The following is an 18,725-nucleotide window of genomic DNA, read 5'->3' on the forward strand; positions in this document are numbered from 1 at the left end:
TTTTTTATTCCTCTTTTTAGTCAACTTAAGCATGTGTATGTAAACTTTTGAGCACCACTGTATCTCCTGGGACACTATGTAGGCTGTTAAAAGTTGTCTGAGGGCAACTGATTCTGCCGTTATATCTGGTATGTACTGTATATATCTGTAGGTATACGATAAATAATCTGAATAATCCCATGAGCTCATGTAAATAACCAGATATTTTAATAAAACTACTAAACTGACAAATATTAACAACATGAATGTATAGTATACATAGTGATAATGCTACACTCATGGTAAGCTGGTGATAACTAGTAGTATCATGCTGCAGATAAAAATAACTAAAAGTCAGATGCTATTAAAATACACTAAAAGGGATGACACTATTTACTGATAAACTTGGACAAACTACATCTATCTAGCTGGGGTGAGACGGAGGTTTGTGCAATATGACAAATGGAAAAACAGCCACCAGGACCCCTAATGAAGGTAAATATGGTGCAATATGCATGAGCTTGTAGACTTGATGTGAGCACTTAGAAGTAGCAGAATACAACTAGAGAACTTACACAACAAAAATCTTGACTTGTTAAAATTTGCACTTGTTCACACACCCGTGTTCTGAATGTGAAGTCACAGAATAAAATATTCATAAATGTGTAGACTGATATTTACATATAATTACAATGACAGCTGCAAACTTGTAATACAAAATTTACAATTTTTTTCCCCCCATCACAACTGTGAGTACAACCCCTCAAATCTGTTACTGCAACTTCACATACAATATGTGCTTTCTCGCATCACAGAGTGGCGAATCTGCACGCCTCCACTTTTGCAACACTTCTTCCGATACATGTGATGCTTAACTAATTTGTAACTTTGGAGCTCTCAGCGAACAGAGCGGGCAGAGATGCAGGGTTTCTATCTCACATCCTATTCTACATGTTCTTACATCAAGACTACAAGCTCTCGCATTTTGCACCATATTTACCTTCATAGACCACACCCAGATGATCATGATCACAACTTCCGTCTCGAGATGGAAAATCAAATAAACAGTGAGTTCAGAAGCACACGGGCCCAACTGCCGAAACACCAAACCCAAAAAGTAAACACTACAAACACACACACACACAACACAAGGAGGTGAGGACAGACAGGTGTTGAGATGGATTTGTAACAAGCACCAAAACAAGGAGCACTGCAAATCCAGCATTCAAACAAAATGGGAATGGAAAATTAAATTAAATGAGAATTACAACTACATGACACTCAGCTCAGGTGTTTGAGAAATTCCACACTTCTAAAGCAAATGTATTATTAATATTTGCTTTGATGCTGAACAATGCCCTGAAAACCCTGAGTTCTCGCAAGAGCACAATTTGAAATTTGCTCAGCGAGTTACTCTGGCATCGAGTAATGCTGTTCATCAACTATGCACTTGTAGCAGAGCTGCACCAATCACATCGGTGTATCCAATATAGGCGGGCCAGAGGCGAGCTGCACCAATCACATCGGTGTATCCAATATAGGCGGGCCAGAGGCGAGCTGCACCAATCACATCGGTGTATCTGATATAGGCGGGCCAGAGGTGAGCTGAACCGGTGACAACAGTTTAATCTACCAGTTAGCTCTGCTGATAGCTAAGCGTATGGGGCTCTGGATACATCACCCCGTGTGTTGTTGTGATTGGTCGTAGTGTCATTCAAGTGTGTGCAGTGAGATTTTCAAATGCACGCTTGGTGCGTCCCCTCGACATGGGCGACTTTCATTACTCAATGCCAGACCCTTAATCTTTCGGATTTAGGTCTGGATTTCCAGGCTAGAATAATGACGGATGTATTGCATTTCTTAGAATTTCAGGCCAGATTTAAAAAAAGAAAACGTAAAATACATTTTTCAGCACCTGAATTGAGTGATTTGTTTGAGTTGGCACACTTTCTACACCAAAGTGAGAGTGAAAGAAACACTATGGGTATGTTTACATTTAACTCCCATTATATCCCATACATTTCCAACATGAAATGTAGTTCATAGTTCCCATATTATAGCCATTAGTGATGAATGAATGATCATTTTGACAACAAATGGCTATAATGTGACAAAAAAAAATGACAGTGAGAGAAAAATGACAGGAGATGAATGTAAAACCAAATGATACTAAACCTTCAGGTACTAAACTGCTTGTTCAGGTTTCTGGCTCTTTATAAAATGTAAAGCAGAATCAGGAAAAATGTTGTTTAATGTGTTTATCCTGTAGTTTGAAAAGGATCAATGTGTTTATCCTGTAAGTGATGATTTAATTTGCAAGGCTACTAGAGTTGAATGTAGACAAGCAGCTGTCATTTAGCTTATGTATTTTTATCCATGCATTTGCCCCGAGTCTGCTATCAGGGAAGGTTCAGGTTGTATTGTACCTGCATGTTGTCCGGATCTTCACCACGATGCTGTCCCCTGGGCATCCTGTGAGGTGATGGAGGCAGAAGTCCGACCAATTGAACCTGAAATGTCTGGACAAAGTAGACAAAAATAAGAGAAGACAGCGACACGGTCTGAAGAGAAATATATACAGTATGATGTCATTTTATCTAACAATGATCTAATCACAACTATAATTCAAGTCTCCCACTATAAACCTAAAAAAAAAAAAAAAGGCACACTAAACTAAAACTTGCAGGTTTGGAAAAAGAAATAAAACCACTGTGGTTGATATGCTACTTTGACCTATTCTGTTTGACTTCTTAATGACAGTAATTACACCAGAAGATGGCACCAATACAACATAGCGGATGCCGGCTGCTGTTAAACCCTGTATTCCTATTTGATGTCATGATTTCCTTCATCCTACCCTCTTCAACTAATGTAAATCAAGGCTTATGAATTATAATGAGTATTATATACTTGAAAAAAAATAAAATAATAAACCTTATAAATTTCTCAATTCTCACTTATGCACTCCCAAAACTAAACTGAAATCAAAACCAAAATGAAAGATCAAATATAAGATAGAAATTGATACTGTTACAGCAGCTTAGCAAAGAAGAAAGATAAATTGCAGAAAAAAGGTTACAATACTTGTTGCAAAATGGAATGTATAGTTAAATTTGTGCACTTATGGGTGAGATTTTCTAAATATTAAAGAACAGCCCAGTTTAAATAACACAAAGCAATACATTAAAAAGGAAAAAAAAAATAAGAGAAGTTGGTACCTCTAGCAGCTGTGTAGACAGTCGAGCCATTTGGGCCCTGAGTGCCTCATTTTCATGTTGAAGGCCCTCCAGTTCTGCGTGTCCTTGTCCTGCTTCGCGTCCCTGAAACACAAAACACACGTAATACGAATTCCAGTCACATAATCAGCATGTTAAGAAGAAACAAAATAACAAAAAAAAAGTTTAGATGCATGCCGTTTATACCTTGGTGAGCTCCTTTTGCGCCTCGAGCTCCTGCTTCAGAGAGGCGTTCTCCTGTTCCAAGGCCTTCACCAGGGCGGACTGACTCTGTGGTTTGTGCTGCTTCAGGGACAGCATGGTCGCATCGAGCTGACGGACCTGCGGACATAAAATAAAGGGGTCATAGATCGGTGACAGAGTAAAAAAAATGGAACACTGACATGACAAAACCCACACACCAAGACTGATAACTGTGCAATAATATCTTTTCAAAAGTGTAAAGACAACTTTGCATGAATACAACCATCTGCAGTATTCAGTATACAACTATTATACTATTTTCTTTACTTATATTTATTTGTTGGATTGTTTATCTCTAGAGCAGGGGTCTTCAACGTTTTTTTAAACCAAGGACCCCTTATCTGAAAGAGAGACGGATCAGGGACACTCTACTGTATAAAATAAAGTTGCATCTTAAACTGGGTGTAGGGCAGTGCATAGAATACTAAGCTATTAAAATAATCAATGTTGGCATGATTTTGTATATCATGTTTTAATGTTACACATACATGTGGCACAATAACTCTTTAGGATGAACTGCATCTGTGGGTGGCTCTCTTAGTGACTACCTTACCTATAGGCCAGCAAGTCTATCATTAGCGGGCATATTTGCTAATAAAAAATAAAAATATGTTGGATTCATGTTTTAGATTCATGTTCAAGACATTTAATTTTTTTTTAATTAATAAATTGGAGGCGCCCCTGTAGCAACTCTGAAGACCTCCTAGGGGTTTCTGACCCCTTCTTGAAGATCTTTGCTCTAGAATCTTTTATACCCGCCCCCCCTCCCCTGCGGCTGCAATAATGTGAATTTCTCCATGATGGGATCAAAAGGATTTTAAATCTTAACTGCAGATCATTACCATTTGCTGTAGTCCTCAGCTCACCTTTTCTCTGGACTGCATGAGGTCTCCTTTGGCGTTGCGCACTTCAGCCTGAAGCCTCTCGTTTTCCTGCCTCAGGAGCTGCTGCTCCTGGTCCACCAGCCGAGACATCTTATCCCTATACAGCTTCTTGCTCTGACTCTGGAGACCGCTCGAGTGCAACGCCATCTCTAAAATGTGGTTCTGTGTTGAACAAAAAAAAGGTAAAAAGGTCAAGTCTACTGGAAAAAAAGAAGGTACAAAATTGTGTCAAGTATTCTTGATTTTTTTTCTTGCTTTACTTTTGCACTTCAGTCTGCTATTTGTGTTTGACAAATGAAAAAAATGTAAAAGATAAATCTCACTTTATCGTTGACATTTTGCAGCTGTTTGTGTAGCACTGAAACTTCAAGTTTGAGGGAATCCCCCTCCTGCTGCAAAACATGGAGGTCTGACTTAAGACGAACACTTTGATGGTTCAACGCCTGAAGAGTATCATCCATCATCTTGATCTAGATTGGAGAAAGGAATACATTTGGTCCTGAATATCACTGTTCACAAATCTGTTTAATTACTTTTAAAAGCAGTTAATTGGTACAGATGGTTCTGTGGGTTACAGAAGACTCTTACTCTCTCTTGAGATCTGGCTAGCTGGTTGCAGAGGCCCTGAGTCTTCTTATCCGTGCTCACCCCCTCTTCCATCAGGTGGCTGAGCTGGCTCTCCATAGAGTCCACTTTGACTGCCTGAAAACCAGAAGACGACTACAGTTTTAAAAGAATTCTTTGTTACCTGCTAAAGCGAGAACTCCACTACAATATCTCAGCGGATTACAGTTACCTTATGGACATTAAATATTTCTTTTTACTTGTGTTCATTTAGATTGTCTTGAGTCATTTCCATGGCAAGAGTTGGTGGGGGGAATGCTTTATTTCTTTGTGTCTGTGTCATCAAAGTGTCCACGGCCTGATGCTCACCTTCTCTCTGAGGCCAGCGAGCTGCAGTGACAGCTGGGTATTCCTCTGCTCCAGCTGTACAGTGTCCTCCAGAGCTTTGGTCAGCTCTGCCTCCAGAGAAGACACACAAGCTGCCAGCTAACACAAGACAACCACCAATTAACTACCCGCTACCACCACCACGACCATCAGTCTGTTACCAAACTCTGTTTTACCTTGTTTTTCTCTTCAGCGGTGTACACCTCCCTCCTCTCGTTCTCCTTCATCAGCTCTGCCAGCTGCTGTCGTAGATTCTCCATATCAGAAATATTTTGGGCATTTTTCTCTGACAGCGTCACATTCTTATCCTCGAATTGTTGGCTCTGCAAACGTAGCTCTGAAATCTGCAGAGGAGATAATACAATAATAATGTATTACTAACTGCTTTTGAATGAAGGCGGAATCAATTGTGTGGAAACAAAAATGTTTTGAAATACTATCCATCCATCCATCCATCCATCCATCGCTATGAAAATGTATGGTCTTCAGTGGATGTATCCTAATGACATTGGTAATCTCCTGACTTTAACTCTAGCGCCACCAGCAAGTTAACAGTTTTGTTTTGTTAGTGAAATGTCTCAACAACTATTGGATGCATCGTCATACAATTGGTACAAATAAGGATTTCTACTTCAGGATGAATTGTTATAACTTTAGTGATCTTGTGACTATATTTTCAAAATGTAAACCTGTTCAGTACTTTGGTTTTATGAAAAATCTAGTGCAGTCAGTTAAACACGTTATTAACGGCGTTAACGCAAGCCCATTTTAACGGTGTACATTTTAGCACGCATACCTAGCAAACTTGTTAGTTTTTTGTTACATGTTGTTGTATTAACTAATGTTAGAAAAACTACAACACCACACTGGATCTAGCTAGACCAGAAACAAAACAGCAGGCACGCCACACACACGTTTGGGCTTGCGAGCCGTCCAAAGAGTAGCAACGTTACGTTTTGAGGGGATGGCGAGTTCGAGACGCTGAAATGGATGCAAATAAGATTCTGAATGTTCCATTGACAAGACCAAAGTGATCTGTGTGTTTTGTCGTCGTGAACTGAGAGATCATCGCAGCACGTCCAGTCTGAAGTACCACTCGATCGGCAAGCACACAGCTGATGCCAATTCTCCGCCCGCGTGGCTCTAGACTCTTATTGTAATAAGTTACTTCCGTACCTGCTTCTTGAAACTTTCCGCTGCCTTTTGAGCCGCAATCTTCCCTTTTTTTAAGTGCTCCAGTGTTTGTCTAAAATCAATCATTAGGAGGAAATGTCAGTTTTTAAAAGGGAAAAAACTACAATAAACAGAAGTCATTATTAAAAGTGTTTACATTAAATGTGTTCCTTACATTAACTCTTCCTGGACCTCTTTCACGTCCTCTTCCTTCAATGCAGCAATCTTTTGCTTGAGGATGACGTTTTCTTCAGCGAGACGACTGGCCTCAGATCTATAGGTGGACAAAACTACATGAACAACTAGATTCCAACAAGCTATAACAGTAAAAAATAATAAAGTACACGTCAAAACGTACATTTATAATTTCAATGGAATGATGTATAAATAGGGCTGGGTATGGTATATGCTGGTGGATACCGGTACTGATACCAATACTGTGACTTTGATACCGGTTCCTAAACTAAACTTTGTCACATACAATTATTAAAAAAAACAAAAAAACATTTTAACCACAACATATGTATTTTTCAGCTGCTACTACGTGAGCCCCATCTTTGTTCATGCCTCTAAGGCGTGTAATGTTAGACAGACAATCACCAGCATTATTAGATCTTGGTAGAAGAATGCTGCATGCTTATTTGCTCCCTGACGCTAATGATATTGAAATTTGTTATTAAATGACATTCTATGAGGTAATTTGGTCAGTGCCTAAAAAGTATTGAATTCGGTAACCAGCCCTATGTATGAAGAGTCACTTGCTACATATTGATTAAAAGCATCTTATTCTACGCTTTATACACATTGAACTTTTTGGGGGGGGGGGTGAACTACAAGGGACAAAAAGCAGTGTTTAAGGTCTGTCACATCCACAAAAAGGATTTGGGAACCTAATTTACAGGAAAGATAAACAGCACTGCATTGTGCCTGGCAACTAAAGGAGGAGTGCTCTTAAAAATCAAAGCACCACAGGAATGGGACAACGAGAAGCCACAGGAGACACGACGGGTAGGGTTCCTAGTTTTTCTCCACGTTACCTATGCGACAGAGTTGTTTCATTTAATGAATGGGATTCGTCCTGTAGCTCTGTGATGGCTCTGCGCAGTTTGGTGTTCTGCTTCTCAAACTCCTCGCAGCTGCCCTTTAAATCAGCGAAAGCCGGAACTTTATCCAGGAGAGACTCCTCTGTGGGGCTCTCCGACTGTTCGGCGTCTGGGTGTAGGGCTGAAAGAATCTCACCCTCCCTCTCCAATTCACTGAACAACTCAGAGAGTTTACGGTTCTCCCCTCTAATCCTGCTGATCTCATCCACCAGCGTAATCTGCCGATCTTGGAAATCATAGAAAATATTCATCCTGCTTTCAAGGCTCCAAACTCTCTTCTCAAGTTCACTATTTTGCTCCTTCAGTTTATTGTTTTCACACATGCAATCTTCATATCTAATCTGAACAGCTGTCATCTTTAAGGCCTTTACCTCCAGCTCTTTGACATGCTCCATTAAAAGTAGCACTTTGACTTTGAGGCTATGGTTTTCCTCCAATATCTGGTTGCCAGTTTTGAGCTTTTCAGTGTTATGAGCCAGAAGATTCTCTAGTATTTCTGTCTTCTGCTGAAGCAGAGAAATCTTCTCATGTAGGAGGATGTTCTCTTCCGTGGCAGTGTAATACAAAGCCTGGAGTTTAGGAGGAGAACATCCCCAATCAGCATCTTCATCCAGACTTTCCAGACAATCACATGTGCATACATCTTTCATTTCGTCGGTTAACTGTTCAGAGTCTGAGTCGGAAACAAGTTCAACTTCCTGTATACGGTCGTGAGAGTTATTTTGTAAACACCCAACCTCAGCATCCACCAGAGGCCGTTCATCTGGGTCACCTGTGTCCGCCAGCACTGATGGATAAACCACAGTCTCATGACATGGCACATCTTCATGGTAAGTGCTTTCATTTTGCAAAGTTTGTACATCTTGAGGTTTGCTCTCCTTCTCACATGATTCAGGAGCTACTTTAGTCTCACAATCTGTTGCAACTTCCTCAGCATCTCCACCTTCTGAAGCCTCAGGGGATGAGGCCACCTCACACCGCATCTCTGGGAAAACAGCTTTGTTGTTGCAATTGACAGATGAATTATCTGTATATGGAACTGGGGAATCTGGGTAGCGGACGTCACAGGACATCACTCCAGGGTGTTCATGTCCAATTTCTACAGAACAACAGCCTACATGTGGGTCTCCCTCACCTTTCTCAGGGCTTGAATCTCCAATTTGGTAATCTACTGGAACAGCAAAAACTTCATTGAATTCTGCTGTGTTGTCTCCTTGAGCCTCACTAGTAGCATGCATGTTTTCATCATACTCTTTATCAATATTTTTGATATTATCAGGACCTCCATCCACTGCATCAGGGGCCGCCGTCAAAGTCTCTACATCAAAGCCTTGTTCAACCAGAAATGGTGACAAACTATACACTTCCTGATTAGAGGAATAGCCAAGAACAGCATTATTGAGAGAGCTTTTCGGTGGTGTCAAACATGTTTCCTGTTCTTCAGAGAAAAATGTGGATCCTTCCTCCATTGAAGTGTTTTTATCATTCAATTCTTTAATTTCTTCTTCCTTAGCCTTTTCGACAAAAGACAAAACACTTCTCAATTCCATCTCTAACGCTTCCATTCGGATTTTAAGCGCATCTCTTTCGGCTATAAGCTCTTCTCGGTCATTCTCTTGATTATCTTCCAACGTTTCCACAAGGATGGATGTATGTTCCTGTAGCTCCCTTCTCTCAAACTCAAAGTCCACTGCTGCCTGTCTAAGCAGCGTCTCCAGCTCCTCGATCTTCATCTTGAAATCATCCCGCTCAGTTAACAGTTCAATCCTCTCAGTAATCTGCCTCTCAGAGATGGAAAGCATCTCTGTGTATTTTGCCTCAAGTTCTGAATTGTTGCACAGAAGCTCTTCCCTCTCCTGTTTAAAATCGGCCACCATTTGATTTAGCAGGAGCTCAGTCTCGAGCGCTTTCTTCTCAGACTGAGCGAGAAGCTCGTCTTTGGTGTCCAGGCTCCCTTGGAGCCGGTTATGGAGGTCATTCAGCTGCTTACTCAGCGCTAGCTCTTTAGTCTGAGCCACGCTGATGAAGTCGTCCAGCTCGTTTTGCAGTCGCTGGTTTTTCAGCACTAGCTCTTCCATTTCCTCTTGATGAAGACTTTCTAGCTCATGTTGCCGTTTTGTCCACTCTTGATCCAGGCTCTCCATTTCTTGCTCCTTGGCCTCCTCCATCATTCTTCTTTGATCCTCAGCGTTCGCAAGGGCCTCCTGCATCTGTGCCTCCCAGCTGAGCTCCTGCTCGCCGAGCCTTTCAGAAAGAGCCTTTAGCTTAATTTGGTAGTGCTGTTCCAGTTTCAAAACGTTAGTCTGTAAACGCTGCGCGACAGATTCCTGATCACCTGAGAAACGACTTTCCACTTCCTTGATTCTCTGGGTGAAGCTCATCTCGGTTTCCCTCCTGTACACGGTTAATTTAATGATTTGTACAGCAACTGTTTAGAACTCTTAATAGTACAAGTTAAAACAAATAGCTTTAGATTATTATAAAAAGGACATACATATTTTACTTTCATACAAAAACACAATTACCTACTTTTTTCTTTTTTTAATAACAGGCCTTTGGTTAACCTGTCCACACTTTATTTTATGTTTTATGTATTATGTGATTTTAAGTGTGCACTCTGTTTTAATATGTATCGTATTGGATGTTTTAAGTAAAGCACTTTGAGAGGTTTATCTGTGATAAGTGCTGCATCAATAAATTTTACTTTTTTCTCAAAAGCCAAAATATAGCCAAATATCCTTGATTTTCTGGGTGAAGCTGATCTTGTGAGGTTTCCTTCCTGTACACGGTTTATTAGACAACTGTTACAGCGTACAACTGAGAACTCTTATAGTACACATTCAAAGAAATAAAACTATCAAATTCTGATTATTTTAAAAGGATGAATGTTGAGGACAAAGCAAGTATTATAAAATAATTTACTATGATAAACAATTAAAAACTCTTACAACATAACATTGTAAGAGTAACATTTCTACATAAGAGTGACACTGTCATGAACACGACTGTCATGACACATGAACCCTAGCTTGTCATAACAAAACCAAATGACACTTACTAAAAGAAGCGTTATGTCAAAAACGTTTGTGACTTGTTATTGTTTATGACACATTCATGACAGTGTCATGTCACTCTTGTGTAGATACCTTCAAGTAAAGTGTAACCAAACTCTCAAACTACATTTAGTTTCCTGAAATGCCCTTCCTTTGTCTAAATCTGGGTTTCATGTAACTTTGTAATCTTTTTATTTCAATTCTTTAACCAATTTTTATTATACTTATAAACTGGCCTATTTAAAAAAATAAAATAAAAATATGCTTCAAGTGGAGCTACACCCTGTGTTGTGTTTGTGCTATATTATACTGTTTAAAAAAAAACATATATATATCTGAAAATATGGATCACTCTGTAATTGTTTCAATCCAAAGATGATTGTGAAAACTGCTGCTACTATGTGATTCTCAATAAAAAAAAAGAAAAAAAAAAAAAGAAAAGAAAAAAATATGCCAAATCTCTCACCTCTCATGAGCGATGTCCTCCCGTAGTTTGTCCAACATGCTGCTGAGAGCGTCCCTCTCTCTGGTGTGCTTGTCGGTCAGATCCTTCATGGCCTCGCAGTGGTTCTCCTCTAGACGATCCCTCTCCTCTGCCATTAAACGTTTCACTCTCTTCTCCTCTTCCTCTTTCTCAGTCTCACGCTGCTCCTTCTCTTCATTCAGCCTGTCTTGGAGCATCCCTTCATAATCCTCCTCAAGTTGCAGTCTCTCCCTCTCCCACTCCTCCTTCAGCTTCATCTCCCTCTGCTCAAACTTCTCCTGCATCTGCAACCGTTCCTGCAGTATTCTATCGAGCAGAGCCTGCTCCTGACGCACCTGAAGCTGGCCTCGTTCGCTCTCCCACTGCTCCCGGAGCTCGCCCTCCTTCTCTTCTTGTTCCCTGGCAAGTCTGGATATCTCTTCCTCCAGCGCCACATGCAGAGTCTCATTATTCTGCTCATCCAGCTGAGCCCTCTCTTCCTGCCACTGCTCTGTCAGCCTCTGCACAATCTCGTCGCGCTCTTCCTCAAACCTCGCCTTCGCCTCTTCTAGTCTGGCCTTCAGTTCGGCCTCATGGCTTTGCTGCAACAACTCTTTCTCCCGTTCCCAACTATCTAACAATCTCTTCTCCAACTCAGCCTGCTCTTCCCTCAGTTTCTTTCGCTCCTCTTCCAGCCTGGCTTCAGAAAGCTCTGCGTGCTCGTCCCCCAGTTTCTTAATCTCACCGGCGTGTTGTTTCCTCAGCGCGTCCATCTCATCTACGAGATGTCCATCCGTCTCCGTCTGCAGGGCTTCCAGAGTCTTCAGCTGCTCCTCCAGGTCTGCAGTGCAGGTGTGGGCCTCCAGCAGTTTCTGTCTGAGAGCTCCCACTTCCTCCTCCTGCCGATTCTCCAGCTCTTCCCTCTCCTGGGCCTGCTTCTGCTCCAGACTAGTCCTTTCCAGCTCTGCCTGCTCTAGCTGGTTCTGGAGCTCCTGTCCCCGACTCTGAATGCCGACCATCTCCCCCCTCAACGCCTCGACCTCCTGCTGGTACTGGAGGGCTAAGGCAGCCAGCTGTTCCTCATGGGTTGCCCTCTGCTCTCCTATCATCTTTTCAAATTCACTGATCTGTGGCGATGTAAAGAATGTTGAGGGTTTAAATGAATAGTTGGGACTTTTAATAAATGCACTTTTTTTATTTTTGTGTTAAGAGTTAGACGAGAAGATGAATACCACTCTCATAACTGTATGCTGTTAAGCTACAGCAGGCAGCTACTTAGTTAAGCTTAGCATAAAGACTGGAAAGAGGGGGAAACAGCTAGCATTGCTATGTCCAAAGGTAACAAAATCCAGCAACCAGTTGTTTACTAGCTAGCCCCTTCTCCCCTCTTTCCAGTCTTTTTTTCCCAAGCCAACCTTATCATATAATTTTTTCATATTTACTGGACATACACAAGAGTGGTATCGATCTTCATATCTAACTCTCGGCAAGAAAGGAAATAAGCATATTTCCCAAAATGTCAAAACTAATCCATTGAAGGCACAGGAGTTTATATAACTTGCCCCGACAATTAAGTCAGTTCAGAAATGGGATGCAGCCAACAAGACCAAGTAAAGACAAATTAAAGTACATATCAACGATCAAAATTCCATGAAGCATCTTGTCTCAATATTACAAGATGAATATTACATTTATATGTCTCCCTGCTCTAGTTTTTAAATTATAAACAAACATGTTGATCTAAAAGAATACAATTTTAAAAGATATCTACTACACTAACCTTGCTTTCCAGCTGGTTTTGCAAATCCTCCATTTCCTGGAGGTGTTGCTCTTTCAGCTGCTCCAACATCATCTCTGCCTCGAGGCTCATGCTGAAGGGCTGAACCTCCTCGCAACCAATACCTGCAAAAAGTCACGTTACGAGTTGGTGAAGCTGGTGACATTTGACACAAGGTTTCCTTGTTTTTATACAAACTGTTTATGTAGTGATTGTTGTCATTAACAGATGTAGTTAGAGCTCTGTAATTAGCTCTCCAGGGACTGCATGTGTGGTGTATGTATTCATTACCTGGATCAGACTCCATGCCGGGGCTTTTACTCTCCAGCTCTTCAGAGAGAGGTTTCTGGCAGGGCTGATGAACTCGTCCGAGACCGTGGAACTCACGCAACTCTGACTGCATCTCGTCAATACGATCCTGCAGCTCCTACCAAATGAGAGCGCTACCAGTTAAACATGTGCTGTATATAACATCAAGTCTGTGAGGACAATATTTCGTTTGCCACTTCTTAAATTCTGAGCATGCATGTAGGGACATGCAAGCAAAAAGAGAAAAAAATTAAGAAAAAGGTAGGCAGGTTTTGAGATTTGGACGCAATTACCCTGCACTGAGCTTCGTAGCTGCTGCGTAGTTCTTTAATACGTTCCTCTTGTAGTAAGAAGTCTGCACTGCCAGGGTCCAAGTCTCCAAACTAAAAGAAAATAATTTATTTATTATTATTTACACCATAAACTAAAAACAAGGACTCAAACTAAAGGAGCTAGACAGAAGACGAGCGAGACAGAATACAGAAAATCAAACTAAAACTAAAGAGAAGCAAAAAAACAATGAAAAAATAATTTGAGCGCAATTACATTTATGTTCCAATAACCCCAACAACAGACAAAGACAGTATTGAAATTATGGAGAGCCATAAAATGTCTCTGTACCTTTTCTTTCATAACGTTGTCTAAACTTGTCTGGAGTTTTGCATTTTGGCTTTGAGTCTCCACTAGTTTTTCGGTGATGTCCAGCAACTCCATTTCAAGGCGTCTGTTTTCCTTAAAAAAAAAAAATAAGATACCAACAACATGGGTTTACAATTATTAACCTTTTTTGTTGGATAAGCAGAAGACAACATTTAGTGAGAAAAATCAAGCCACGTCAAGGTTCATCAGTGGGTGTTTTCTGCTGTAATGGGAAATTACATTTAAGCATGATTTCATATATCCTTCTGTATTATTCATTACTATGCTTTTCGGTTGCATGACTTCATTAAATTCTCATTCATTCTGTGTGAGTCCTCCCTGAAGGAGAGTCACGGCTGTTTTTCCCTAAATTTACCAGCTGAAGGTTGGTGCCTTAAAGTCTGAAAGAAACAGTTGTTAAGGGCTGTTTATCAATAACGGTGCAGGGTCAAGAACATCCTCTATCTGTATGTGACCAAAAGCACCAGGTTGTCTTTTGCAGCTAAGATAAATGACCGATAGAAACTTTGAGACATGAGGGTCAGAAGTAGAAAAGATTGTTTTGCAAAGATTAGGCACTTTCCCAGAGAAACGAGAAGACTGTGATTTTGCCTCCTACCTTGGCCAGACACTTCACACTGTTACTGCTGTAAACTCTGTGTAATTGTTTTGCCTTATACTTTGCGAGTGTAATAAAAAATACACCAAAAACCAACCTTGGTTTATTTGCACAGCTCTTTATTTTGTTTCAACAAAGTCTCACTTCAAAACATTTCCACTCCTGCTGTACAGAAAACTTCCACGACACTGCGTCAATAAACCATATGATACCCATTAAAGCAAAGAGTCTTCATAGTTACCTTCACAGAGATGGAAAGGTGGTCTCTGAGAAAGGATTCATCCTCCCTGATCTTCTCAACCTCTGACTCCAGTTCCTTGCGCTGCAGGCTGGCCTGTTGCTGGATCTGGTCCATCTCCTTGGTCAGCTCTGATCGTACCGCTGCTAGCTTCTCTTTGTGGTCCTGTTCAAGCTTCCTGTAGACATTCAGGCACAGAGAAAGCAGGGTGTGACTCTTACAAAGAACACTATATTAACTGACTGTACAAAATGTTACATAAAAGCATTTAAGCTGTAGGAGATGGAAACAAACTGGGACAAATGGAAGGCACAATTAAAACATTAATCAATCAGTTTGTATCACAGCAGGGCTATACAGAACAAAGAGTAAAACCGGACATCTGGTTTCACCTGAGGGATACATTACCTGAGACTAAGGTTGTTCATGTGCTCAATGGCAGAGTGACGCTCATCCACTTCAGTGGCAAGCTGAGTTTTCAGTTTCTCAGCTTTTTCCAAGTCAGATTGGAGTTTCTCTTTCTCCCTGAGTTCTCGGTCTACACGCTCTCTGAAAAAGAGAAACCACAGGGTCAATAATTTTACAAATATTTACCCATGACAACAATCATGCATTCTTTATTTGGAACTCTTCACGGCGCGGATTAATGGAGCCCCGGGGAAGACTCTGGACATGTGGCGGTGCATCGCTGACTCTGTGAGGTCCAGTCCCTTGTCTTGTGTCTGTTTATGCATGTGTTTTGTGTGTCTGTGTGTTTCTGCGTGTGTCGTTTTGTCACCCTCACTCCCATCTTTCTTCTGTTTAATTAATTGATTAAATTAATTAATTAATATTATTATTTACTTTTTTGGTCATGGGATGCGTTCTTCGTCTCAGTGTATTGTTTGTCACTGTTTATTTCTTAAATATGTAAAATAAAAAAATCATGCATTCATGAAATCGTATTTTAGATAAACTGGTTCTAAATGATTCAACAAATATGAACATAGAGTGTTAAGATGTGAATGAGCTGTATTACAGTTGTGACTCGTACTCACAGAAGATATCTGATCTCAGCTTTGAAGCTGGCCAGTGCCGCTTGGTGAATCCCGTTCTTAGTAACGAGTAGCTCATTCTCAAGCGCCATGGTGAGATCCCCAAGACTCAGTTTTCCATCTAGGCTGAAATTCAAAGCCTGCAAAACAAATTTACACATGCGTGTTACATTTGTCCTTTTTTGCAAATGTTTTAGAAAATACTTTACTTATTTGAATCATGGAGTAAATAATAAAAAAAATACAATAGTAAAACACATTCTCCCAAATTGCACAAATCGGATTTCCTTTTTCTGTCATCAGCTGTCTGAATGAACACATAAAATTCCGGCAATTAAGAACTAATGGCCACAGTAATAATTAGAAGAATACGTACCTGCAGGATCTCCAAGCTGTTTTCTATCCCCTCTTCCAGCCAGGCATCCAGGATGCATTCGACTGGAGTGAAACCGGTGCCGTCATCAAGGGTGGAGAAGAGACGCATGCCAATGGTGCTGGTCAGAGCAAAAGTAGTGGCTATCCTACGCCCTCCATCATCAAAGGGCTGTAAGGGGGGGGGGCGTTTTGTTTTTTTACTAACAGAGTTAATTTCCAAAATTCCAACCTGAGATCTAGCTTTTAGTCACTCTATTATTATTAGCCCACTTGTTAGGACCTCGTAGAACTCAAAAAAACAATACCTGAGTGGAGTGGTGTCGTTTAAGCTGTCTGTAGGGTGTGGAGGCAGACGGTGTGGGGGGTTTGTTGTGGTTCACAACCCTGGAAACAAACTCCTGAACATTCATCACTCCATCACCAGTTAGACTCTGGAGCACATCCAAATTTATCTGTAAAATAAATGTGTGGTCTTTTCAAAGTAGCAGTGAGAGAGACAAGGTATTTTCATCTTTCACATTATGTGTGTGTTTCTCCATTAACTAAGACTCTTACCTCCAGGCCCAAGTGTTCACATAGCGCGAGCAGTTGGGTGTGACCGGCACATCCGTCCCATGATATCTCCAGCTCGTCACAGGCTTCACGCAGTCTCTCTTCTAAACAGGTGGACAGCGGAAAGATGGCTTTCCGAGGTGTGCTCGGCTCATCGGGGTTCCAGAGATGCATCTGGCCTACAAAGGAGGTCAGAAGAGACTCATCATTCAGTGACCAACAGTTATGAAGTGAATTTTCTGAAAATACGGTGAACTTTCTGAAAATACTGTGAACTTTCTGAAAATACTGTGTCTTTGACGTACCTTCTGCCTCATATTCCTCTGTGCTTGATTCATTAGCATTCCAACGCTGTTAAGACAAAAAACACAGAAATTAATATCACAAAGAAGCTAGCCTCTAAATAACCAACATGTCGTTTTTTGAAGAATCAAAACATAGGTGAGGCTCATTTGTGAAAAATCACATAAAAACCTCCCTGCAGGCTGTTTATTTCATGTGACAATCAGCTGTTTAAAAGTTTAAACATGCTTTTAAATTAGGGGAGGTTGAGTCTGTGTGCGGGGTGGGGGTGTGGGTTGGGGGGGTGGGGAGAACGTCTGACAAAAAGCACAAAAGAGCTTTTGTGATGGCACGAAGGCATCAGGGATGGTCGGTGTGCAAATTGGTAATGGTGGTAATAGAGAAAATGTGTCATGGACAGACACACTTATTTTCTGTTAATAGTAATACTCCCCGTGCCAATGTTCAACATTTAACAACTAAAGTTAAAATAAATGAGAAGCTTTGCTGAAAATGAAATGTTTTAAAATAACCAATTAGGACATATTTGTTTAAAATCCAACTGAGTTTTTCTTACTCTTAAAATCCAAATTACCAGTAGGCTTTAGATTTTAACTTCAACTTGGTTGTGTTTTTTGTTGCTTGCTGAGAAATATGAGAGGAGGAGTTTATGTGGGTGTAGATCCAACCCAGTTCCAGCATGACAATCTATTGTTTGGGAAGCAAACAGTGAGGGAATGAAGAACAGATGGGATTCTGCAAGTGGCGTTTTGATACATGGTGTATAGGCATGCACCAGAATGGGGGTAGTGGGGCTCATTGTTCCTCTGTCAGAGTCCTACACCCTCCTCCTCCCAAAGCACCAGGCCTGCAGTCTCTCTCTGTGGCAGAGGCCCCTGACCCATCCCCATCTGCTGGTCCCCAGGCCGGACATTGCAGCATTGTTGCAACGTAGATTAGTCAATACCAAGACACGCTTCAGTTTAATGTCTCGAAAAGTGTAGGCAGGCATCTGGGGCGGAATCTGTAGCGCAGACAATACACAGAATATACACAAGCTGAACTAGCCATCATTATGCCGTTTTGGTGACCAGTTGGGGACTTTTCTTTGTCATGCTTTATTCTTCTGCAACGCGTTCATGCATGCACATTTATTAGTATGAAAAATGAAACTTGTCAAAAGGCCAAAGCAGTTAGTAATCAATTAATAATTTAGTCTATAAGATGTTGGAAATGTGATGATCCCACTTTCTTTCTCAGAGCCCAAGGTGATGTCTTCAGATGTTTGGAACTAGTAAATGTTTGCCATCTTTTCTTGATAACTTATGTTAATCGGAAAATCTATTAATTCACAGCCCGGCCCTTTTACTTTAAAGCCCATTCGATTTTCAGGACAAAAATGGGACCTCTTGCTGTACATTTCTCACCCTGATTTCTGTTGCGGGCCGTGAACACAAAGTCTGAGCTCTGACCTCCGTACATGTCAAACAACTCTCTCTGTCAGCGGTGAGCAAGATAATCCAAGAAAAGGATCTAGAAGATCAAGCTTTGGAACCATGCACAGTGTTCAGCTGTGCGTGGCCATGACTGAACTAATGCTATACAACCCTGTGACACTGACGCATGTCTCATTCAAGCCAGTACTGTCCTGTGCAGACAATGGGAGGCACCTGCTGAAGGAGAGAAAAAAATAAAAAATAAAAGCCCTTGACAGCAACTGTCGGGGAACCATAAACAACAACAACAATCAGTGCCTGCCTCTCTTTCTACCTGCTAAAAAACTCATCAGTTTGGACATGATGTAAATTCCTGAAT

General features: G+C 41.0%; 1 protein-coding gene across 5 annotated transcripts in view; it reads right to left on the minus strand.

Moving 5' to 3' along the window:
- Window positions 1–18,725, minus strand: part of nin (ninein (GSK3B interacting protein)) — a 30,484-nt gene that overhangs the window by 5,162 nt on the left and 6,597 nt on the right. For 3 of the 5 annotated variants that reach the window (XM_032499690.1, XM_032499689.1, XM_032499692.1), the window contains exons 5-27: window positions 16,934–16,979; window positions 16,632–16,807; window positions 16,382–16,528; window positions 16,078–16,245; window positions 15,705–15,841; window positions 15,076–15,216; window positions 14,671–14,845; window positions 13,793–13,903; window positions 13,465–13,554; window positions 13,154–13,289; window positions 12,866–12,987; window positions 11,089–12,212; window positions 7,504–9,963; window positions 6,642–6,740; window positions 6,470–6,539; window positions 5,470–5,637; window positions 5,276–5,392; window positions 4,931–5,044; window positions 4,666–4,812; window positions 4,325–4,504; window positions 3,402–3,536; window positions 3,198–3,299; window positions 2,406–2,498 (exon numbers count right to left, since the gene is read on the minus strand). In XM_032499690.1, coding sequence (XP_032355581.1) covers window positions 2,406–2,498; window positions 3,198–3,299; window positions 3,402–3,536; window positions 4,325–4,504; window positions 4,666–4,812; window positions 4,931–5,044; window positions 5,276–5,392; window positions 5,470–5,637; window positions 6,470–6,539; window positions 6,642–6,740; window positions 7,504–9,963; window positions 11,089–12,212; window positions 12,866–12,987; window positions 13,154–13,289; window positions 13,465–13,554; window positions 13,793–13,903; window positions 14,671–14,845; window positions 15,076–15,216; window positions 15,705–15,841; window positions 16,078–16,245; window positions 16,382–16,528; window positions 16,632–16,807; window positions 16,934–16,979 — 6,258 coding nt within the window. The remainder of the gene's footprint in view (window positions 1–2,405; window positions 2,499–3,197; window positions 3,300–3,401; window positions 3,537–4,324; window positions 4,505–4,665; window positions 4,813–4,930; window positions 5,045–5,275; window positions 5,393–5,469; window positions 5,638–6,469; window positions 6,540–6,641; window positions 6,741–7,503; window positions 9,964–11,088; window positions 12,213–12,865; window positions 12,988–13,153; window positions 13,290–13,464; window positions 13,555–13,792; window positions 13,904–14,670; window positions 14,846–15,075; window positions 15,217–15,704; window positions 15,842–16,077; window positions 16,246–16,381; window positions 16,529–16,631; window positions 16,808–16,933; window positions 16,980–18,725) is intronic. The other 2 variants (XM_032499693.1, XM_032499691.1) reach the window with 2 other exon arrangements.

This window comes from Etheostoma spectabile, chromosome 20 (genome assembly GCF_008692095.1).
Source record: "Etheostoma spectabile isolate EspeVRDwgs_2016 chromosome 20, UIUC_Espe_1.0, whole genome shotgun sequence".
In the NCBI taxonomy this organism is placed as follows: Eukaryota; Metazoa; Chordata; class Actinopteri; order Perciformes; family Percidae; genus Etheostoma; species Etheostoma spectabile.